The sequence below is a fragment of the Camellia sinensis genome, chromosome 11 (assembly GCF_055761805.1).
Source record: "Camellia sinensis isolate YWXY chromosome 11, ASM5576180v1, whole genome shotgun sequence".
Classification (NCBI taxonomy): domain Eukaryota; kingdom Viridiplantae; phylum Streptophyta; class Magnoliopsida; order Ericales; family Theaceae; genus Camellia; species Camellia sinensis.
Genome location: NC_138971.1, coordinates 38,528,565 through 38,553,864, shown reverse-complemented (window position 1 = coordinate 38,553,864; position 25,300 = coordinate 38,528,565). Strand labels below are relative to the sequence as shown.

Genomic DNA, 25,300 nt, shown 5'->3' with positions numbered 1-25,300 from the left:
GTAATTTCCAAAACTTCAAGGGGATATCTGTAATTTAGTCAAACCTCAAGGGAGGTATATGTAATTTGCCCTAGATTCTAATAGTAATTATCTAAAAAAATAAAATAAAAATAAATCCTAATAGTTAGACTTAATTCTCATAAAGTCCTATTGAAAATAAGTCCTAGTAAAATCATCAGTAAAAATAATTTTGTGATTATTTTTTGCATGTCACTAAAAATTGACAATTAGCGACTTTTTTATCATAATTTTTATAAATTGTCACTAAAACTTACAATTAGTGACATTTTTCTGTGATGAAATTTTTAAATTGTCTCTTAAAGTTGAAAATTAGTGATTTTTTTAAATTGTCGCTAAAACTTATAATTAGTGACATTTTTGTGACACTTTTCAAATTATTGCTGAAAATTAACAATTAATAACATTGTTTAATAGTGTTTGATGAAAAACACTATTAATTATCATAGAGATTATTAAACAATAAATTCACCTATTAAAACCTACACGTAAATCCCCCAAAAGAGAATAGTTATGATTTTTCATTAGCATCATACATATTGGTATCAAGTGTTTTCAAGTACGTTTTGAATTTACCACTATAAATAAATACATTTATTAAAAATAAAAATATTTCCCAATACTAAATAATTATAGCATAACATAAACAAGGTGTATGTATTTCTATAGAGACATAATAAAACAACCAAAAGCTTTAAACACAATCTCCAGATACTTAGAAGGACCTATAATACGAACTCACTGTCTAGTACATAAATGCAATGAAAAACATAATTAAGCTCTCTTCTAAAAACAAAGGTTAATCATAGATGGATGGATAACAACTAGCCACTGTTATATTAATATAACTGTTTTATAATTTTTATTTTATAAAAATAATTAGCCATTGCTAGTGACATTTTATTAAACATTTAACAGATACAAATATCATATATATATATATACTATAAATTGAAATCTGCTCATGCTAGAATTGTTTGGAGTAGTTATCAGCAGTTACTAATCCAATCTAAATATTTTAATTGACAACTGTTAAATCTAACTGATTATGGTACAAGCAAAACTTAGATGCCCAATCAAACCTAGATCTAGGACACATAACATCCAAGAGAAAGAGTAAACCATATGTTCATCTTATGAAGTAAAGCAAAACCCACAATAAGGTTTCAAACTTGTTCTGGTCATCAAAGTCATAAAAAGCCAAGAAGAAGAAGCTCCAGGTCTGGTTTTTCTTTCTTTCTTTTTTTTTTTAAAAAAAAAAAAAAAAAAAAATTCTTTTACACTTCTTTTTCAAAATTATCTTTGATTAGGTGGTTTTACCATTCATTGGAGTTGATAATTGTCAAATGGGTGAAAATTAAGCTTGGAATGGATTTTAGTGCACTTGATTGTAATATTTGATATGCAACAATACAAAGGTAGAATTTACTTATCCCAATTATTTTTATCTTTATTAGTTTGTAAAGCATTTTCCCAACATAAAATGGTTCATAAGTTTCAAGAAGCTATCTCATGACAAGCTCACACCAATGATATCATTTTAAGAAGCTATCTCAGGACACGAAAATTTTAAAATTTTTAAGAAACATGTGATATTATTTTACATTAAAACTGGCTTTATATCTAACCCCCTACTCCTGAGATTCAGCTTCTTCCTTTTTCTCTATCAGTTTGATGAAATTTTTAACAATCATCTTCCCCTCGGAGGTTATGATGCTTTCTGGATGAAATTGAACCCCCTGCATTTTCACAAAAAATTACAACAAACAAGCTATTTGTGACGTCAAAGGTAGTTGAAAAAAGGGGGAAAAAAAATGTCAAAATGAAAAGGAAAAAGAACATGTATGCCAAAAGAAATAAGAACTGGGAAAATAGAACAAGCACAACTACAATCCCATTTATGGTGTGTTTGGTTGGGGGATTTGGGGAGGGATTTGGAAAGGGAAAGGAAAAGACGTGTGAAACTATGTGAAATATTGGCATGATTTATTCACGTTTCACCTACCTTTTCCATTTCCCTTTCCAAATCCCTCTCCAAATCCCCCAACCAAACACAACATTATTAAGCTATTTCTTGCAAATTTTACGCCACAAGACATTTGAGACTTGTTTGGTGCAATTTCTTGCAAGTTGAAAGCAGATAATTAAAAGGCAAAAACTAAAAGCATCCTTTTTCTTCCTTCTGAATAATCATCTTATTAAGCTATTTCTACCTTATAAGTTGTAAGCAGAAACTACATCAAACATGCCTATACTAATATGTGTGTGCACTTACGTGATATCTCTGGGAGATGTAAATTACAGCAGAATATTAATGGGGTTCAAGAGGTGAGGGAAAAAAAAAAAATACTGAACTCCAACCACTGCATTTAAACCTTCATTTGTTTTTGAAATTAAAGATTGTAGGCAAGGTTACTTTAGTCACTCAACATGACTAGAACACTTCATCTAGACCATTACCTGAATGAAGCCAAGTCATAACAAATCATTGACACACAATAGAACTAAAAGCAATCTTAGAAAGTTTTTCAAAAGCATATGGGAGCAAAAGAGGAAGGAGCAATCACATGTACATCTTATTGTTAGCCTTTTTTCAGCTAGCATGTGAATGAAGAGGAGATGGAACAATCAACTTTATTTCCTTCATATAAATCCAGTGTATAACTGTCCTCTAGCATATAAAGAGACACAATACCAAGAAAAAGTAGCAATCAGCTTTTTGGGTGAACTACCCACCTTTTTCCTTTGTTACCACTCTCAGCCAAATAGAATAATTTCATACTTCAAGAGATGATCAGACCTTAACCGAGAAAGCCAAAAATAAAACTTGCAAGGGCCCTATCTTAAAAAAGGCAAAACAACTAAAGATCTACAATCCAATCATTGTTGATGTTTCACTTCAATCATGATTCTTTTGGAGCTTGTCCCTAAACCTGATCAACAAATTAAGAATAAGAGAAAGAGGACTAACACCTTAAGTTAAAAATTGAAGCCAAGAAGTAATTTTGGGATGGGTGTAATGAGTAAAAGAATGATTTTAGAGAACCAAGACCACTTTGCCCATTAAACCCCATTATAACCTTCAAGACATCCACAAAGACTGCCATCCACATTTGCTGTTCAAGAGGTCCCAACCACATTATGTTCTTTGAAAAGATTAAATAATCGAGCTACAGCATGTTAATATGCTTTCAGTGTGGCCTTTAAATATGTTTAATTTAGTTTATAAAAGTCAAGTTTCAAACTTTGCAATATTGCAAACCTAGTAGGAGAAGACACTCCAGCTCACACATTTTTATGAACTCTCATGTTCATATTAAAAGTACTTTCTTTTTTTTTGGTTGACTGCGGTGATGGCCAACAAAGGGTTGCTGAAGTGGGGGGAGATGGTGGTTGTGGCGGTTGGAGAGAGAAATACCTAACCATTATGCACCTAAAAAATGGTCATGCTGAGTGGCACATGGCTCTTTTCTGTCTAAAAACCTAATGGCTCTTTTAAGTTAGAAACCGAACCAACACAAACTGAAAAATTAGAGGGGAAATTAATGCAACTAGAACTACATATCAAACTATAGGCACCATAAAAGCATTTTGCCATACCCACCAATTGAGTATATCATATATGACTTTATAATTTTTTTTTTTAAATGTTGTGTGATAAACTAAAGCAATTGAAGCAGATAATTCCCACAAACTTCCTCATTAATGTCACAAATAGTTTTAATTTAAAGTTTTGAACAAACTTCTCATTGCCATATGACATAGATGTTGCCTAGTTTCCACACATTGTGTGTGCAGTAACTCACTTTGTTTTGAGAATGCTAGAGTAATTACAAAACATGGATGAGAATTCTATCTCCAATAAGTGGTAGAAATAATCTGTTAGCAGTTCATAATTCATATCAAGACAGTTCTACGAAGGTGTTCTCTATTAAAACCTTTTTGCTACAGCATTGCAAACGAATTTCCACTTTTCTCCCTTTCGAAAAGGGGGTAATAGAATTTCAGTGGAACAGTCGAAAAATAATTGCACAATTTGGTGAACATGAAAGGACTTGCATCCCACAAAGGACAGACTTACATGTATAAAGTAAGGATTAACAAGAAAACGTAATAATAGTAAAATTAAATATCAATAAATAAATAAGTAAGTAAACTTGCATACAATATTTTTGATTAGTCTAAAACGGAACAGAACATGGACAAATTGTGGATTGTTCTAATATTGTAATATAAATATATTAGACTTGATATTGAAATGAAATATATGCAAAACTTACTGAAAATTAAAAATAAACTAGTTATTGGCTTAAATTAATACCAAATTCTTAAAAATTAGTATTTTGCATTATAAAATTGCAGCATGGTTTCTCAATGTTCTTGAGCTTATGTGTAACTCACTACTAATGATTTTCAAATTTTTTTTTTTTTAAAAATATATCCTACCCGTACCCGTATCCTTTTTTTTTTTTTGGTTGTCATATCGTATCTATGTCAGTGCTTCCTAGGCTGGAGGTCACTGAGGGCCGCTGGTGGTGGTTGGTGGTGGTGGGGGAAGGAGGAAACAGTGAAAACTTATTTTGAAAACACTTTTTTTCAGTTCCAAAAATTTTGAAAATTTTGGAATCAATTCTTTATTTTTTAAAACAAAACCAGTATACCAAACAAGTTTTCATTTATAGTTTCCAAAAGAAAATGGAAAACAGAATCGTTACCGAACGGGGCCAAAAAACAGAATCATCAACAAGTGAGGACTCGCAGCTTCATCATCCTCAATAAGGATAGTGATACTCTACTACTGCATTAAAGCGTAAGTGAAAATGTAAAACAAATCTTACCAATAGATGCCTATATATTTTGTGGCGAGCAGCCATTACCAGTCCATCCTCTGTCCATGCAGTCATCTCAAGTGCTTCATGGGGAAAACTCTCCTTTTCAATCACAAGGCTATGATACCTACCCGCAGTGAAAGGGCTGAAAGCAAATAAGCATATCAACAAATCAGTTAGTTATGCGAAGATTTAACTTGAATTTTCCACAATAGTGAGCAATAATTAGGTGATATCAAGGCCATTTATATCAGGTTACATGAAAATGAATAAACACAACCAATTTATTGTTTAATTTTCCATGTAAAATAAGCTTTGAGAAAGAGCTCTACTGCAAGATAAATTACCAACAATTATATAGCTTAGCTTTACAATACATAACTTATTGGCATCCAACTGTTACATATACATTTAGTAAGACAATAGGCTCCAAGGATAGTCCAATTATAGATGAGATACCTTTATTAAGTTAAAAATAAAGAGAAAAATAGTTATTTATAAATAAATAAATTATAAAAAAACTAAAAAATAAAAAAACTCAAGGGTGAAAGGAAAGGTGGGATAGAGGCCATCTCCCTTGCCAAACTCAACTATAACTCTAATTAACCACTATTCAGCTCTATCAAGGGTCATACCGCCAATTAGTATGCAATAATAATACTCATAATTTTTTTTGCTGCTGAAGACACTGATGAATTTACAAAAAGAGGCGAATGGCTGAGAGAGCAGTAAGGGAGCCCAAAGTAAAACATTTGGATGATTGGCAACAAGTAAATTATATATGTACACAGATGAACTTGCTACCATAAGGGAAAGATTACAAAGTTATGAAACGTTAACTACATTAAGGATGAAAAAACCAAAGACATTACTAAGGAGAATGAGATTAACAAAACTAGAAGAGTTATTTTCATATACAATTCAATCATAATAATATGGAGAACTTGACTTTAGGAGGAGTTCATACCTCTAGGATAATAGAAATTTTAGGCTTTTGAGACATTATACTGAAAGTATGAATGTCTAAATTTGTGCAGCATGAGGCAATGTCAACCAAATTGCTAATGTATTTGAAACAATAAATTGATTTAACTCTAGGTAAGTCATACCTTACAAAGTATTTTAATATAACTCAATGTGGAAGCCTGACCATAAACAATATCTAAATTGAATAAAAGTAATAATCACTAACTAAATGACATAATGACAAAATAACCTACTTTGATAACCCAGAAAATAGGCCATCTTCCCCACCCTCATTATGATAGACAAGGGAACTTTTTCCATGCATAACACCATGAGGAGAACGCACAATCTTGCCTGCAAGACAATATCTCAAAATTATGAGCAAGAAAAAAAAAATAAAACCATAATCCCAATAAACAAAGATCATGCCCAATGCACAAGGCTCCCTCTTTACTGCAAGTCTAGGAGATCTTTGAAATATCTCAAAATGTTTCTTGAGCTTCTTTTTTCATCTACAGTCTATGCAGCAATTACATAGAAAATTTATTTTACATAACTGTAATTTTTTTTTTTTTTTATAAATATAATAGGATTCAACTCATCCAAGTCTTATACCAATTTTTGCGATTGGTTGTATAAATCATGTTTAAATTTTTTTTTTCCTATTTAGAGAATATATTTTTCATTCAATTAGAAGTCACTGTGTTGTGCTGCAACTTTAACACACATTCATTACAAACTTCTAAGCCTGTAGAGCTATGCCTTCAAGTAGAATCATATCACTCTACTGATCCAGCCGATAGGTCTTTATCACACGATATCAAACCACTACCCCTGACTCTCTCTCGACATTCTATAAACAGCATTTCTGAAATAAAATAATGAATCCTATGCCATTCGTATTATACTCTGGGAAGTTTTACATTATTTCAAGTAATTGGCTGCTTGGGCAGTTCAATCTGGAAAAGAGCTTTTAGAAAATTTCTTTTACCAGTTTGTTTTATACTTATATGAGGTCTAGGAAATTTTGGAAACAAAAAAAATACTTAATTGGTATAGCATATTCATCCCCTCATTCTTTACAAGACCCTAAGGGCAACCAATGTTTAGAAGCAAGAAAGGACACAGTTATCCAACGCAATGAGCTTTCTTCTTCTTCTTTTCGTCGATCTTGTTTACTGTCTCTGCTTTGATAGCAAATAGCATGTTTTAAAGTTGTCCCAGTTATCTTGATGTAGATTCAATCTTACCAAGAGACTATCTTGCACTTCAAATAAGAAAAGCCGACAATTTATTTTTCAGGTCATTTCCTTGAAAAAACATTTTAGCTGTTGGTTTTTTGCTGACTCAATGGAATGGAAGAAAAATATGCACTTTGTTCAGAAGTGCTCATAGCCTCATCAGATCAGCAAAGGACCTTTTCTTATTCTCCTTTTCAACTACATCCCATATTCTTCCTATAAACAAATTTTCACGTTTCCCAATATTTCATATTTTTCATTCTTCATTTAATCTTCTGTGTGTCTGTGTGTTTCTATTGGACTAATACTTTGTGCTGCAATTTATGAGCCAACCATTTAGAAATTTTCCAATTGAAAAGGAAAGAAGAAAAAAAATCAATACAAGATTTATTGGCAAGCTCTAGTGCCAAAAGGTATTCTCTTCAGAAGATGGAATTGGTAGTCTTTAAAATAAATGGACCAAACAATATAATAGTTTAGAAAGACACCTTGGGAAAACATTTAGCAAAGCTTTCATCTAAGTAAATTATCCATGCATAAATAATTGATCCCACACCTCACAAGAATTCTTGGTTGGCATTTTGGATAGTACATATCTAAATTGTTTAGCATATATGCACATATTATTGAACAAACTAATGCGTATGTCAATGTATCATTGTTGCTTTTCACAGTACTTGTCATGTGTGTATACATAACGCAGGGCAATTTGATCAAATGGGTGAAGGACCAGAATCTCCATCCTAATTGAGAAGTCACAATGCCAACTGAAAACAAATTTACAAGTGACTCACCTCCAAAAGCCTCCCCAATGCACTGCAGTCCCATACAGACACCAAACAAAGGTACAGTAGGTCCAAGTTCCAATACAGTTTGCAGCGATATTCCTGAATCTTGAGGTGTGCCTATTATGAAAGAAAAACATGTTTACTATAAATGTTGCAGAGATTAGAAGGAAAAATAAATGAAGCACAACTAGATACCTGGTCCGGGGGATATAAGCACTCCTCTTGGATTTTTCCTATAGAAATGATGTAGGGAATAAATAATGCACATAATCAATAATGAATTAAACAGCCTACAAAATAAAATATCTAGCGCAATCTTCACCACCCAAAAGAGGTAGCACCATATGCACAAAAGAGAAAACAAACTTTTACATTAAGAATTATAAAGTCTTACTTTTTCAATTCATCCACAGTAAGCTCATCATTCCGGTAAACCTCAAAGTTGCAACCCAGCTCTCCCATATACTTCACAATAACAAAAATATGGTATTAGCATAATCTTATATCAATTAATGAATACATAATTAAACGTAAAAAAAATATTATTTAAATAGAAAAAAGTTCTGTTAAGCAATCTTTTTATATTACAAGATTGTTCAAATTACATGATTTCCTAATCCCAAAGACGCAAGGAGAAGGGAAATGTTATAGTGGAGAATAGGAGGGAAAGAAGAGATAAAGTTGAGTATCCATTTTATTTTGAGGTGCATAGTGTAGAAGCACTTTGAGTCAAAAGTAACATCTTTAGAAACTTTGTCCCAAGTTCTCAAGGCAACCAGTTAGCCCCTATATATATACATACACACACACATGTACGCTATCGGTCATTGACGAATACTTAGGCTTAGAGGGTGGTCCTCCTTTCTCACGTGAAAAATATCAGAATTTGAGCACGCCATGTTTTACTGAGAAGGATAGAACCGTGGGAACCAATCTACAAGGCTACTACACACTCTAGCTACAGCATACCGTTGACTTAGTTTGACCAATGGAAATTCACTTTGGACTCAATTAAATTTTATTCAGACATTTAATAATATCCAGTTGACCATAGGAACCTTTGAGTGCGGTTTAATCAGTATTGACAAAAAGTGGGTTTTTGGCTTGGCTAGGTGTTATGAGTCGTGTGACCAAATGAACTCAACTTTTACTTTTGGATAAATTATACTTATACCTCCTGAGATTGGGGTTTAATACATATCACCTTCTGATGTTTGAAAAATTATACTAACCCTTTGTCATTGTAATTATTTAAACGGAATGAAAACATTGAGCTTTTGCACTCTCTTTTTTCTTATTTTACTTTATTTTCTCTATTTTTTCCCCTTTACTTTGCTTTACTTATTTTTTTTCAATGTAATTTCTTATTTTTTTCTATTAGGAGTTGTTGTTTTTTATATAAGCAGGGGGGTTTGTAAAATGAGAATGTTAACTACAAGGGTGGGAATATAATTTCCAGAACATCAGGGGTTGAAATGTAATTGGACCAAACCTCAGGGGGTGTCAGTGTAATTAACCCTTTACTTTTTAGTATGAACAATTGTTTCAACTACTTTTATAATGTTTGGGACTTAAAATGATGAATTTTGAATCTCTAGCTTTATTTGGCCAAACACAATGTTTCGAGCCAATCGGAGCCTTGGTTCCTTAAGTTGTTGTGGTCACTACAAATATCTCATCCTCTCCCCTCATTTCAGAAAATAAAAGCTGCAGACCAGCACTCTTATTTTCCCTCTATGTTCTCTCTCTCCCACTTTTTTTGTTCTGTTTGCTTAAACTTCTGGCCATGATTTTAGAGTATTTCGGGTTGGATTTGTTGAGCACAATAGAAGGGTAAAACTAGGAGTGTTCACGAGTCAGTCGGCTATGTAAGATTTCTGAATGTTTTCAGCGTATTCAACTTGTGCTAATACAAAGATTGCAACTAATATATATAGCAATCCTAACCCTAATCTGAAATAAGAAATACAATACAATCAATCTAAAAATACACAATATATATTTCCAAAATTAACATAATATTCTCACACCCTCGCTCAAACTCAAAGTGTTTTAGCAAAAAACACTGTGGGCTTGTTTGGTTTGTTTTTGGGAGAGTTGTTTTTGAAAAAAAATTTGGAGAGAGAGTTCAGAAATTTTTTTGGTTTGTTTGGTTGTATATTTTGGGAGAGTTGTTTTTTTAGGAGTTTGGGATGATTTGATATTTTGGGAGAATTTGAGTAGATGTGTATGAGAGAAAAAGTGATTGATTGATGTATAAGAGAGAGAAAGTGATTTTGAAATTTTTTTGAGAAAAACTCAAACCAAACAATTTTTTAGAAATTTTTTTCTAAAACTCATCTCCCAAATACAAACCAAACATACCATGTGAGTTTGCCAAGAAGAAACTGAAAGCGAGCTGTGGTGTAAGTCTTCATAAAGAAATCAGCAAGTTGCAATGCCGAAAGGACGAAAGGAAGCGAGATGGAACCAGACTGCAGATGCTGACATACAAAATGACAATCAATCTCAATGTGCTTCGTTTGCTCATGAAAGACAGTGTTCTGTACAATATGAATAGCATTGTGGTTGTCATAGTAAAGGGAGGTCGGAGAAGACTGCGGGACACCCAACTCAGTTAAGAGACAACGAAGCCAAACACTCTTAGCAGTGGCATAAGCCATAGCACGGTACTCAGCCTCGGCAGTAGAACGCACAACAACAGTTTGTTTCTTTGCCTTCCAAGAGATCAAGGAATCACCAAGAAGCATGCAGAAGCCAGAAGTGGACTTGCGATCAGTGACATCACCAGCCCAATCAGAATCAACATTAGCCACCAAGTCTAAAGAGAAAGTGGAAAACAGTAGTAAACCCTGAAATATAGTATCCCGGAGATACCAAAGAATCCGAACCAAAACAACCCAATGGGTAGAGCGAGAAGCAGAGACAAACTGGCTAACCACATGAACAGCATAGGCAACATCAGGATGAGTAACCATCAGATAGACCAAGCATCACACGAGCTCACGATATAAAGTAGGATCATCCAAAAGAACACCATCAGTAGTGTTGAGCTTGACATTAAGCTCAATGAGGGTATCAAAAATCTTAGTGTCAGTAAGACTGGCACAATGAATAACCTCATTGGCATACTTGGCCTAAGATAGAACGTAGCCCTTGGGAGAAGAAGCTACCTCAATACCAAGAAAATACAGCGATGGGCCCAGATCCTTCATTTTAAAGGTGTGGAAAAGATACTATTTGACCTCAGATATAGTGGAAGAGTCAAAACCAGTGATGATCATATCATCCACGTACAGTAATAATGCAACAACTCCAGTAGATGTGTGAAGAAGAAATAAAGCAAAGTCCTGGGCACAAGGATGAAACCCAAGCTATACCAAGCACGAGGAGACTGCTTCAGACCATACAGAGCACGCCGAAGGTGACAAACCTGTCCAGAAGAATGGGAAAGACCAAGGGGAGGACGCATGCAAACCTCCTCAGTGAGATGGCCATTAAGAAAAACATTCTTAACATCTATCTGATAAAAAGGCCAAGAACGAACAGCAGCAATAGAGATCAAAGTACAGACAGTAGTTATCTTGGCAGCAAGAGCAAAGGTCTCCTCATAATCAATACCATACTCCTATGAGAAACATTTGGCAACTAGACGAGCTTTGTAGCACTCAAGAGAACCATCAGAATGAATTTTGACTTTATAGACCCATAGATTCTTACCAGCAGGTAACAGAACCAAATCCCAAGTACTAGTTTTCTGTTAAGCAGACAACTCATCCTCTATAGCTTGAACCCAATGAAGATCCTAACAGGCCTCCTAGTAAGACTGAGGTTCTGAATCAACATTAGCCACCAAGTCTAAAGAGAAAGTGGAAAACAGTAGTAAACCCTGAAATATAGTATCCCGGAGATACCAAAGAATCCGAACCAAAACAACCCAATGGGTAGAGCGAGAAGCAGAGACAAACCGGCTAACCACATGAACAGCATAGGCAACATCAGGATGAGTAACCATCAGATAGACCAAGCATCACACGAGCTCACGATATAAAGTAGGATCATCCAAAAGAACACCATCAGTAGTGTTGAGCTTGACATTAAGCTCAATGAGGGTATCAAAAATCTTAGTGTCAGTAAGACTGGCACAATGAATAACCTCATTGGCATACTTGGCCTAAGATAGAACGTAGCCCTTGGGAGAAGAAGCTACCTCAATACCAAGAAAATACAGCGATGGGCCCAGATCCTTCATTTTAAAGGTGTGGAAAAGATACTATTTGACCTCAGATATAGTGGAAAAGTCAAAACCAGTGATGATCATATCATCCACGTACAGTAATAATGCAACAACTCCAGTAGATGTGTGAAGAAGAAATAAAGCAAAGTCCTGGGCACAAGGATGAAACCCAAGCTATACCAAGCACGAGGAGACTGCTTCAGACCATACAGAGCACGCCGAAGGTGACAAACCTGTCCAGAAGAATGGGAAAGACCAAGGGGAGGACGCATGCAAACCTCCTCAGTGAGATGGCCATTAAGAAAAACATTCTTAACATCTATCTGATAAAAAGGCCAAGAACGAACAGCAGCAATAGAGATCAAAGTACGGACAGTAGTTATCTTGGCAGCAAGAGCAAAGGTCTCCTCATAATCAATACCATACTCCTATGAGAAATATTTGGCAACTAGACGAGCTTTGTAGCACTCAAGAGAACCATCAGAATGAATTTTGACTTTATAGACCCATTTACAACCAACCAGATTCTTACCAGCAGGTAACAGAACCAAATCCCAAGTACTAGTTTTCTGTTAAGCAGACAACTCATCCTCTATAGCTTGAACCCAATGAAGATCCTAACAGGCCTCCTAGTAAGACTGAGGTTCTGAAAAAGAGTGAATAGCAGACAAAAAAGTACGATAGAAAAGAGAAAAACATGTATTAGACCAACCCAACTTGTTTAGAGGATGACGCGCTCGAGTAGGATATCGGTGTGCAGCAGGATCAGAGTCGTCAGAAGTAGGAGGATCAGTAGCAGGGGTAGAGACAACCGGTGGAGGAGAAGCCTTGCGATGAGAATAAAATAACCATGGAAGAGGAGAAGCAGCCAGAGGTGAAACAGGAGGAGAAAATGGAACATACTCAAGGGGAAACTGTGGAGATATACTTATCAAACGGAACCTCAAAAGGAAACGGATCGATATGAACTAAATCCTCTTTGAAAACTGGGGCGGTGAGAGGAGGAAGTTGAAAGTAAGGTAGACGTTCAAGAAAGGCAACATGACGGGAGACATTAAGGCGACGGGAAATATGGTCATAACAGTGATAACCTTTTTGAGTGAGATTATTGTTAAAATATATCATCACCTACCACCTCCACTCAACTCACCTACCACACACACTCACCTACTTCCCAATCCTCTCCTATATAATGAGTACCTCACCACTGTAATTAACACATCAATACATCAATCAATAATATACATCAATATATTTTACATGGTATCAGAGCAAGGTTAAGAAGTTAGTAATTCTACTTCACCGGCGGGCGGCAGCCTCGCCTTGACCGCCCGCCGGACCTCTACACATGCCCAAACCATCCCTATCCACACATCTCTCTGTTTACCCCTGTTCTCTCTCTTTCTCGCTGCAAACCATGCTTCTTACCGCTGCTTCTGCTTTCTCTCTCTTGAACACTCATGGCGACAATCCGTAGCCTCACCATATCGCGTCGCTGTCCTTCAGCCTCCTCGCGTCACCGCCTTCAGTGGCCGTCTTCCATCTCAGATTTGTCAACCAAGAAGTGTGTGGTATGCGACTCGCAAGATATGAGTCCCATGACTGAACAAGCAGCCCATGAGTTGATCTCAAAAGTTCCTGAGTGGAACTTGGTCAATGAAGGTGGTAGACTGAAGTTAAGTCGGTCATGGAAAGTCAAGACCTTCTTGAAAGGTTTGGAGTTCTTTCAGGCCATTGCTTATGTTGCTGAAGCAGAAGCATTTGTTGCAGGCCATCATCCAGATCTTCATCTTGTTGGATGGAACAATGTCAAAATTGATTTATGGACACATGCTGTTGGTGGACTTACAGAAAATGATTTCTTACTTGCTGCTAAGATTGACGGGCTTCGCGTGCAACATCTTCTGGGTAGAAATGCTACCTACTGACTAGTGGACATAGATATTGGTGATGCTGAGTCCACGGCTAGCCCTCCCACTCCAAATCACATTGACCATTCTCCTAACATATCACCATTCTGAAGTGAATAATGCTGATGGGCCCTACCACTAGCCAAAGCAAATTATAATCCTGATTTCTCTCTTCTTTCCACCGAATTCCACTCATTTTGCTTTCTTATCATGACATCCACTATAAGCTTTTATTTATTTTATTTTATTTTATTTATTTATTTATTTTTCTTCTCCTTTATTTATTTATTTAACACCTTTCCCACCACCACACACCAGCACCCACTTTCCTCTTTTCGTTTCTTTTTATTTTTCTATTCTCTACTGATTTGAATCTCACCTTTCTTTTTTTTTTTCTTTTTTTATTCCTTTACAATTAACACAACACACAAAACAAAAAAAAAAAAAAAAAAAAAAAAAAAAAAAAAAAAAACCGACGAACACGACTTGCACACCAACCTTCTTTTATTCTTGTCGGGGCTCACCCCGTTCACCATTTTACATTAAAAAAAAAAAAAAAAAAAAAAAAAAATTCTTGTCGGGGCTCACCCCGTTCACCATTTTACATAAAAAAAAAAAAAAAAAAAAAACACCAACAGAACAACCACATCCACAGGCAGGATTTTCTTCTCTACTCTACTGCAGGTCTCTTCTTCTTGCCTCCGTCCTGAGCGGCCCTTGACGGTGCTGCCTCCGTATTTCCCACTCCACTGGGCACGTTCACTCCCTGCTCCTCCACTGCAGCATATGGAGGCCCTCCAAATCGGAACATCACGGTGGCCTTCCGCTTCAGCTCCTTATTTTCTGCTTTCAACACACTTATCTCTGCTCGCGCATCCTTATACATGCGTTGGAGCAGAGCCAGTTGGCCGTTCAAATGCTGCACCTCATTTGTCCTACTCTGCAGCCGGTTCGACAAATTTGTAACCGCAGTCATGGTTTCCACACATGACTTCAGTGTATATTGATTGGCTTCAATATCTGTTTGCCCTGCCATTTTTTGCTCCACCGACCGCATCGGAAAGTTCAACGGAGCAAACTCCGGGGCGCTTGGTTGAGTTTCCAGTGCCACCGCACCAGTTCTCTCTCTCGTTGACTCATTGAGGTCGGGAAAGAGGGTGAGCAGCCCGCGGGAAGACGATGAAGCCATTTTCTAGGCAACAGAGTGTTACACAGTATCTCTCTCAGAAATCTCTCTCAGAACACAGAGTGTTACAGAATCTCTCTCAGAACTCTCTCTCAGAATATCTCTCGCAGTTTTTTTTTGCCTCAGCCTCAGCCTCTGTCTTATAGCCGAGGCAGCCACGCGCATCGCGCGCCTCTTACCAACAGCGGACAACACGGGCGCGCATGCCAAGGCGCCCACGTGCCTCGCCATCATGTCCGGCACGCCTTTTGATGAATTGGGCACGCCTTTTGATGGCACGCCTTTTGACAAAATTGGGCACACCTTTTGAGGGTGCAACTTTTTCAACGGTCCGACATGACCCTATAAACTGTCCCGACATTTGATTCCGGTTAGCATTTTCAAGGGTCCGACAAGACTCTGTAAACTGTCCCGACATAGATTCCGGTTAGTTTCTACAAGGGTCCGACAAGACTCCATAAACTGTCCCGACATAGATTCCGGTTAGTTTCTACATGGGTCCGACAAGACTCTGTAAACTGTCCCGACATTGATTCCGGTTAGCTCTTTTATGGGTCCGACAAGACTCTGTAAACTGTCCCGACATTGATTCCGGTTAGTTTTTACAAGGGTCCAGCAAGACTCCGTAAACTGTCACAACATTGTCTGCTACAACGGTCCGACATGACCCCATAAACTGTTTTCTACAACGGTCCGCCATGACCCCATAAACTGTCTTCTACATCGGTCTGACACCGCCATCCAGTGTCCTCTACACCGTTATGACATCACCATACAGTGTCCTCTACAACGTTATGACACCCCCATACAGTGTCCTCTACAACGTTATGACACCACCATTCAGTGTCTTCACCAATGGTCTGACACGACCATACAGTGTCTCCTATCCTTTTTTATTTTTATGTATTTTCTTGTTTTGTTCCTCTCTTCAAACTCAAGTTGGTTAGTTTTTATCCTCCTTGAGTTTGCGGGGGGCTGTTAAAATATATCATCACCTACCACCTCCACTCAACTCACCTACCACACACACTCACCTACTTCCCAATCCTCTCCTATATAATGAGTACCTCACCACTGTAATTAACACATCAATACATCAATCAATAATATACATCAATATATTTTACAATTATAACCCAAAAAGACATATAAGACAGACCGGGCACTAAGTTTGGTTCTATCTTTACGAGGCAAAAGGACAAAACAAGCAGACCCAAACACACGAAGGAGGGAATAATTGGGAAGTTGAGAAAACAAAGCCTTAAAAGGAGACTGACCAGAAAAAAGGGGAGTAGGCATACGGTTAAGAAGAAAAGCAACAGTAAGAACTGCCTCACCCCAAAACGGAGTTGGAACAGAGGCAGAGAGAAGGAGAGACCAAGCTGTCTTAAGAAGATGACGGTGTTTACGCTCAGCTCGACCATTTTGGACAGGTATATCAGTACAAGAAGTTTGGTGAATGGTACCCAATTTGGCTAAATATTTACAGAATTCAATTTTAAAGTATTCCCCGCCCAAGTCAGACCGCAACAATTTAATAGTAGACCCAAACTATGTAGTGACCATAGACTAGAAAGTACGGAATATCTGGTAGAAGTAAGACTTATGAGCCATAAGATAAACCCAAGTGTAACCAGTGCAATCATTAACAAATGACACATAATAGGCAGAATCTCTTTTGGTGAGAACAAGAGAAGGACCCCAAACATCAGTATGAACTAAAGAAAATGGTGTATCAGATATAGAAGTACTTTTGTGAAAAGGTAAGGCTGTCATTTTGGCAAGTTTACAATCCCAACATTCACTAAGTTCACTAGGAGAAACTTTATCCAATATACCAGATTGAGCTAAAGACCGTAAGCGATAAACAGACAAATGTCCTAATCTAGAATGCCACAAGTAGAAAGGACTAGATAGAGAATCTAACTGGAAAGAAGAAAGGGAAGTCAAAGAGGTTGCCATAGACAGATATCTCTCCACCACATAGAGGTCTCCAACTCTACGATCGGTCCCAATCTGCTGCTTAGACATCCAATTCTACACAGAACAAATAGAAGAAGAAAAGATAACATCAAAACCAGAGACATCAAGCTGACTGATAGATAATAAACTAATAGATAACTGAGGAACGTAAAGGACAGATGGAATGAAGACAACAGACATAGCAGACGGTAGGACAGACCCAACAGATACAACAAACATACCAGACCCATTAGCAGCATTGACAGTAATAGGAAAGGGAGGAGGAGTACAATTTTGACAGTCATATGATGAGAAGCACCAGAGTCAAAAACCCAGACAGACGAAAAAATACCTGAAGAAGACCCAAACAAACCTAAATGAAGAGAGGAAACAATGGAGGCAAATGGGGATGGTTGGGACATAGACAATATATGCTGAAACTGACTAATCTAAGTAGTCAAGGAAGCCAAGTCAGGATCAAAAGCCAGAGCAGATGCAGTATACGTAGGAAGAGGAGCCCGGAATTGGTTCTAAGATCGTTGAAAAGATTAGGCAAGCAAACGTCCCTTCTTGGGACAGTGATACTTCCAATGGCCCCTCTGATAACAGAAGGCACACTCATCAAAAGTCAGAGATATCGTAATAACCAGAAAACTGAGGGGTTCCAATGCAATCAAACAAAGTAGCCAAACCAGGGGTTCAAGTGTAATAATCAAAATCTAAGAGGTCAAACTATAATAACAAGGAGCTTGTTTGGTCCAAACACAAATAAACAACTAGGCCAAGAAGAGTCGAACCACACACACTGAAAGACAAGAGTCGAAGTTGACTCTGGAGTAGACAAGAGTTGAAGGCGACTAAGAGACAAGAGTTGAAGTCGAAGTCGAAGTCGAAGTCGATCAAGAGGAACAAGGGTAGACAATTCTTTGATCGTGCGAATCGAAGTAGGAGAGAACCAGAGATGTCGACTGCAGAGGGGTTATGAACCAAACTGGAGAACCCACGACTCACGACTTCAGAGACGAAGCTGAGAGATTGAAGCCGAAGTAGATAGCTACGAATCAGACAGAGATCGCGAGAAAGAGAGAGACCTTCGTGAGATAAACCAGACGAACCAGAGAGAGCTGTGATGGTGCTGACCCTGACAAACGAAAAAGTCACCACTTAGGGCTAATCACGAACCAAAAGAACCAAGGAGGGGTCAAGATCGATGACCCTTCGACCAGTGAACCACGACGGCAACAAGCGAAGCAGCTAGGGTTTCGAATCTTGGCTTTGATACCATGTAAGATTTCTGAATGTTTTCTGTATATTCAACTTGTGCTAACACAAAGATTACAACTAATATATATAGCAATCCTAACCCTAATCTGAAATAGGAAATACAATACAATCAATCTAAAAATACACAATATATATTTCCAAAATTAACATAATATTCTCACAGGCTTGAGTTTACACATGCAACCATTACTCGAATTGACTCCTCCGGCTTGAAGTTTTTATCAACTGATGTCGACCGACATTATCTTCAAACTCGACAGTTTCTTCATTAGGTTTTGTCGGTCAATCTCGGTCGGTTTCGCACAATGAACATATAAACACAAATCTGAGAGTGAAATAACTCAATATAAACACAGATGTGAGAGTGAAACAACCTATCTCCACTATCGATCAACCACTGCTATCATTGATCACATCCACAACCACTATCGATCGGCCAAAGAGAGAACTGAGATAGAGAATTAAACAGAGAGAGTTTGTGAATAGGGCTACAATCTCCACCATGAGTTGATGTCGCAGGGTTTTGGAAGAGCTTTGTTAGGTTGATAATGAATGAGAGAGAGAGAGAGAGAGTTTGGGTTTGTATGAGAGAGGACTGTGTCCCTTCTTGCTTTCTCTATAGCATTTGTGGAAGAGCTATGTTATGTTGATAATCAATAATGAACGAGTGAGATAGAGTTGGGTTTGTATGAGAAAGAGGACTGTGCACCTTCTTGTTTTCTCTATAATGTTTTTGAAAGAAGGAATTATTGATGGAGAAACGCAAATGGTTAGGTAAGTTTGTAATAGGAAAAATTATTAGGTAGGTTGTTTGCTGGTATTTTCTAGAATTTTATTTGAATGAAATAAAGAGAGAGATGGAGAAACCAAGGAAGAGAGAGAGAAGAGAGACAGAGATGTCAGATTTTTTGAATTGTTCCTTGAAAATGACAAAAAAAAGGAGTTGAATAGTTTACTTTTTTTACTTATTTACCATCTTTACTCGGCAAAGATATAGTCAAACTTATCATCTAATCTAAAATATCTAATATGCTAATACGTGGAAGTCGGAACATTATATATTAGTGTGTCAGTTTCAGTTGGTTTGGTTACAACCGGTCAATATATCAAAAGACCGATCCTGACCGAGCACTCGAAATATCTAAAGATTGTAAAACCGTTTCCGATTGTTCAACTTCGATTTGGACTAGGTCTGCCGAGTTGGTCAGTTTACTTGGATTTTTGAACCCTAGGTAAAATGCTTTACTCGAGGAGGGTTACGAACCAAACAGATCTTGATATGAAGCACATCGGATTTTCGACCACGTCTCTTTTCTTTTCCACCTTTTTCATGGCTTTGAGGTAGGGGGTCCAAGCTATGTTGCTATATATGTGTAGAATGTATTAGGATGCTTTATTTCGAAGATTTACTTGAATCTTGATGATTAAAGTTTGGAAGGCTATATGTATTTTGACTATGTATAAAAATGACACTACGCCTTTCACACCGATGCCAAATTGAACCATTAGCTCAAACTTGAATGTTGATGTTAAAAATGGGTTCCTTTTATCATTTGAATTTTTTCTATATAAAAAACAAAGGTTGGTTTGTGACCTCTTTTTAGCAAGTTTATATCAGAAGAAAACCCAAAAATAAGAAAGTTTCATAATGGATTTGGATTTGGATTTGGAAGTGATAATTCTTTAAGTATGAGTATTTCCAATCTTACCTTCCAAAGTGCTATCTAGTATGGGTACGAGAGTTATATACATATCAGATATGTGATTTATTAGCCTATGGCCCTAAGTTGATGATGAATGAAGAAATATTTTCATTCCCATTAATTGTGGATGACATCTCCCTAGTTGTGCATGTTCGAGTCATGGAAATAGACTCTCTAGAAATGGAATAAGACTGCATACATCATGCTCTCCAAAACCCACCTTTAGCAAGGGCCTTATGTACTAGGTCGCCTTTTTTTGTGTGTGACATCTTTTCTTACATGTGATTGCCTAAAAATCTAAGTGTAATTGCCTAGGTTGTTCCTTCTCCTTTCATTCTTCTCTTCCATTCTCTCATTCTAATATGGTATTAGCATAATGTTTTATCACTTAATGAACACATAATTACTCATAAAAAATGATTCAATTAGCAAAGAGTTCCCTCATGCGATCTTTTTATATTACATGATTACTTCAAATTGTGTGCTTTCCTACACCAAAAAGATGCAGGGAGAAAAAAGTGTTATAGTGGAGAATAGAGGGAAAGAGAAAAGATAAAGTGGAGTATCCATTTTATTTTGAAGTGTAAAGTGTAGAAACTCGTCAAAAAAGTAGCATCTTTGGAAACTTAGTCCCAAGTTATCATGGCAACCAACCAAGTTAGCCCCCATTGGAATACTTAGGCTTAGAGAGTGATCCTCCTCCTTTCTCACATCAGAATTTAAACACACCATGTTTTTGGGAAGGATAGAACCATGGAAACGAATCTACACGTGTACCACATGCACTAGCATAGCCTTTCTCGCAAGAACATCCAAAATAGATCCAGTACACACTACCAAAGACAGCAATCCTACATTCTCATTCTCAAAATTCAACGCTATTCCTGTCACACTGCTGGCAAGTTGAACCATTTTCCTGACTTGAATCTTGATGTTAAAGAATGGTTCCTTATTTATCATTTGAATTTTTCCTATTTAAAAGACAAAGGTTGGTGTGTTACATCTTTTTGGCAAGTTTACATCAAGAACCTCGAAAATAAGGAAGTTCCCTTACGGATCTGGAAGTGATAATTCTTTTAGTATGAGACGAGTATTTCCAATCATACCTTTCCAAAGTGCTATCTAGTATGGATACGAGAATTATATACATATGTGATATGTGATTTATTATATGGGTGCATATGGTTCAAGTTGGTTCAGTTTTGAAGAAATCCACGAACCAAACCATATCAAACAATTCTACAATTTTGAGAACCATACCACTGGACCATTGACACCAATAGAAACAGCACAGAACCAAACCGGTTCGGTTCTGGTTTTCGTTTGTTTCACGGTTCCAAGACTTTCCTATTTAAAAAAATAGATGTATATTATAATGCTAGTTATAACCCATACAATATTAGAATCGTTAATATAGTCATTCAAACATAACCATATAAACATTACAATTATTGTAACAAAGCAAAAGATACAGATTTCATTTCATTATCAAGTCATAACCATTACAATGAGAAAAAAAATAGTTTCAATCCTTGATAAATAACAAATATTGAAACAAAACCTGATAAACAAATCAAACCTTAACAATCTGAACTTTAGAACATAACATGATAATCATCTGGACATCCACAACCAAAAACAGTCTAAGCAAAATTTAAAAACCTCAACAAAGTAAACATCAAAGTTTAGTGAACAATGTTTCAAAATAGTTCCCAAAACAGCAATTTTTGAGCAGCCACACTTGTCTCCAATAAACAGCAGCAAACAGCAACTGAATAATAGAAATACAGTAAGCCTTTCCAAGTTTACCTAGTAATGAATTCTATACCTAGAGTGAGAAGAATGGAGCAGCCAGTAGATACAGAAAGAGTGTAGAAAACGAGGAAATGTAGAAGAAGTAGAAGAGACAAAGAGGCATTGCTTGGAATATGAGAGATATTCTGAGATTTAAAAAAGGGGATGGAGAGTTAACGAAGAGGCACTTCTTGGAATTTGGAAATTGATAACGAAGAGGCGCTGGCAATTTGGCTCTATTTACAGGGTTATATGTATATTTATTAAAAAGCAGTTCGGTTCGGTTTAAACCACGGTTATTTTAGGTAATCCATTAACCAAACTGTATAAACAGTTTTTCACCTTTACCGAATCGGGACCAGACCAGTTCTGTATAGAACCGACCAAACCATACAATTCGGACCAGTTTACTGGATTAACCGGATTTCTTGCACAACCCTAATTTATTAGCCTATGGCCTTATGTTGAAGATAAATGAAGAAAATCTTCTGTTGCCTATTAATGGGAGATGTGTGGTATATCTCCCTAGTGGCGCAGGTTTGAATTACAAAAACAACCTCTCTAGAAATGGAGGCAAGGTTACATACATCTTACCGTTCAAGACCCCACTTCAACAGGAGCCTTGGGCACTAGGTTGCTTTTTTTTATGTGTGACATATGTGATTGCCTAAAAACCTAGATGAAATTTCCTAGGCTGTTCCTTCTCCTTTCCTTCTTCTTTTTCTCTTCTATTCACTCATTCCAAATTACTCCGTTTGGATCATGAGGTAAGAAAAGAAAGGAAATGATTGGAGTTTCTCACCTAGTTGAGAAAAGAAAAAAAAAAAAATAATTGTGGTTTCTCACCTTCTTACTTGGATGAACATTGATTAAAAAAAGATACATGTTTCATTTTATTGTACTTGGAGTGGTTATAGAGAGTAATTTTGATTTCTCACCAAATCTTACCACTTTTTGTGAAAAACAAAACTTAAATTTTGAATGATTTGTCTCTCATCATTTTTCTTCCTTTCTCACCATTGCTCACCTCATAAATCATCCAAACAAGTGATGAGAAATCTCATTTTCACCATTTCCTTTCTTTTCTCACCAAACCTCCATCCAAACAAATTAATGTTTTCTCCGCAAACTCTACATTTTCCTTATAAAACACAACCTAAATCCCAAACTATTGCCTAACTTATCCCAATCAACCCTAACTATGTTTCACAACCAAGCCTCAATTTTTTACTTGGGAGACTAGACAAAAACTCTGTTTGGATGGTGAGATGAAAAAGGGAAAAAAATGATTGTGGTCTCACTATCATGTTTAAGTGAATAAGAAAGCTAGTATGTGATATAGGAAAGTGGATGGGATTTCCTTCTCTTTCTTCACATATTAATAGACAATCTCTGTATTATGAATGGTCGACGACCAATTAGTTTATTTCTCACAAAATCTCAAAAAATCAAAATTTATAAAATAAGATTTCCTTCTCTGTTTTCATATATTAATAGACAATCTCGGTATTATGAATAGTCGATGGCCAATTAGTTTATTTCTCACCAAATCTCAAAAAATCAAAGTCTATAAAATAAGAGATCTCTTTATTTCTTATCGTTTCTTATCAAATCGCTTGATCCAAATGGACTATAAATTGGGCTATAAATGAAATATGCAATCTCATTCAGTTTTCTCACATAAGAAGAATACAAATGCCTTTTTCCATCTTCAGTCTATAAACTACAAGGGGTAAAATGAAATTTGACCAAAAATATATGTTTAAATGAGTAAAAAAAGTTAAGTATGTGATATAGAGATGTTTCTTTTTTTCCGTATATTAATAGACAATCTCGGTATTATTAATAGTACGTCCAATTAGTTTATTTCTGACCAATTCTCACCACTTTTGGCAAAAACAAAACATATAAAATAAGATATCTCTTTCTCTCAATTTCTCATCTTTCTCACTTAACCTATAAATTAAACATAGAAAGGAAAAAAAAAATGATATCTTTTCTCTTCATTTCTCATTGTATCACGTGATTCAAACAGGCTATAAATGGAATATGACATCTGATTCAGTTTTCGCACAGAAGAAGAATATCAATTTCCTTTTCCCGTTTCGAAATATAAAAAGCAATAATAAGGAGTAATAAAGGCAAAGAAATAAATAAATAATTTCTGAGGAACCAAACAGAGAAACCTGACAGAGATTGTAGGTGAAGCTGTCATAGTTATCGATGACGACGATTGGATTCGTGATCTTGTTCTTCACGGAGACAAGCTGAGATGCCACAGAGGCATTCTGAGAAACAGCCATTGGAATTTTGGAATGTTCTGCCATTCTGAGCAACAACAACGATCCATGATTACGAAAAGGAAGAGAGACACGAGAGCCAGTCGGAGGATGAGGGGTTAGGGTTTTGCGAGGCAACGAAGAGCGTTTGAACTCAACGAGACTCGACTGACAAACTAAACCAGTGGCTCTCATGGTCTCCATCGTCAATTCGAAACACAGCGAGAGACAGAGAGAGAGATAGAGATGGAGACAGAGATAGAGAGTAACGTTTTTTATGCTTCGGGATGTCGGGCCTTTTTAGGAGTACTGATCCTCGGTAGGCAGGGGATCTTTTGTGTTAGTGAAACGGCGTCGTTTTCCTTATCATGATCCTAGGAAAAAAAATGATATATGTATCAATTAGTATATTGATAGATGATGTCGTATAATTTTAAAATTTTTAGGTATATATAATTTGTATAATATGTGAGATTAATAATAAATGTCATAACACTAGTTGATACACTAGTTAGTAGAGTAATGATTGAGACCCTACCTCCACAAGACTAGAGGTGTAATTTTGGCCTGGCCCGACCCATGTTGGGCCTTGCGGGCTCTCGCCAAAAAATTGGGCCTGGCCGGGCGGGGCCACGGACCAAAAAATTAGGCCTAGGCCAAGGATATTGCGGGCTTTGGGTGGGCCAGTGGGCTTGGGCCTGGGCTCGGGCTATGGCGGGTCTAAATAATTTTTACATTTTTTTTTTAATTTTTTCCACCAAAAATTTATTATTTTCTATTAAAAATAACTCTGGGCATCGGGGTGCCCCTGGTGGGCCTGGCTTTGGGGCGGGTCTTGGGCAGGGCCATGGGCTATGGGCCGGGTCAAGCTTCAAAACGATGACCCAGGCCTTGACCCAAGGCCTCGGGCTGGGCTTGGGCTTGGGCCTTAATGGGCTGGACCTATCTCAGGCTGCGGGCGGGTTTCGAGCCGTCTGCTGGCCATGAGCCAAAATTACACCCCTACACAAGACCAAGGTCGCCCCTAAGGGCAGGCAAAAGAGGCCTGCGCCTTGGGCCTCAAAATTTGGGGTAAAAATTAGGGCTCCAAATGTAATTTTGTC

General features: G+C 36.8%; 1 protein-coding gene across 1 annotated transcript; it reads right to left on the bottom strand.

Moving 5' to 3' along the window:
• Positions 1 to 1,442: 1,442 nt before the first annotated feature.
• On the bottom strand, positions 1,443 to 24,533 carry LOC114318602 (anthranilate synthase beta subunit 2, chloroplastic). The gene is made up of 7 exons (XM_028265526.2): positions 24,105 to 24,533; positions 8,237 to 8,307; positions 8,038 to 8,075; positions 7,849 to 7,959; positions 6,068 to 6,167; positions 4,857 to 4,992; positions 1,443 to 1,757 (listed from the first exon to the last, which is right to left on the bottom strand). The coding sequence occupies exons 1-7, from the start codon at positions 24,399 to 24,401 to the stop codon at positions 1,650 to 1,652; spliced, it is 861 nt and encodes a 286-aa protein (XP_028121327.2). The 5' UTR covers positions 24,402 to 24,533; the 3' UTR covers positions 1,443 to 1,649.
• Between the last annotated feature and the right edge of the window lie 767 nt (positions 24,534 to 25,300).

Excerpts from the sequence above, each read along its gene's own strand:
- LOC114318602 (XM_028265526.2), bottom strand. The coding sequence starts at position 24,401 with ATGGAGACCATGAGAGCCACTGGTTTAGTTTGTCAGTCGAGTCTCGTT. Across the intron at positions 8,308-24,104 it reads TCACCTACAATCTCTGTCAG|TATATGGGAGAGCTGGGTTG; the intron begins GTTTCTCTGTTT and ends GTTATTGTGAAG. Across the intron at positions 4,993-6,067 it reads CTATTTTCTGGGTTATCAAA|CCCTTTCACTGCGGGTAGGT; the intron begins GTAGGTTATTTT and ends ATTTGCTTTCAG.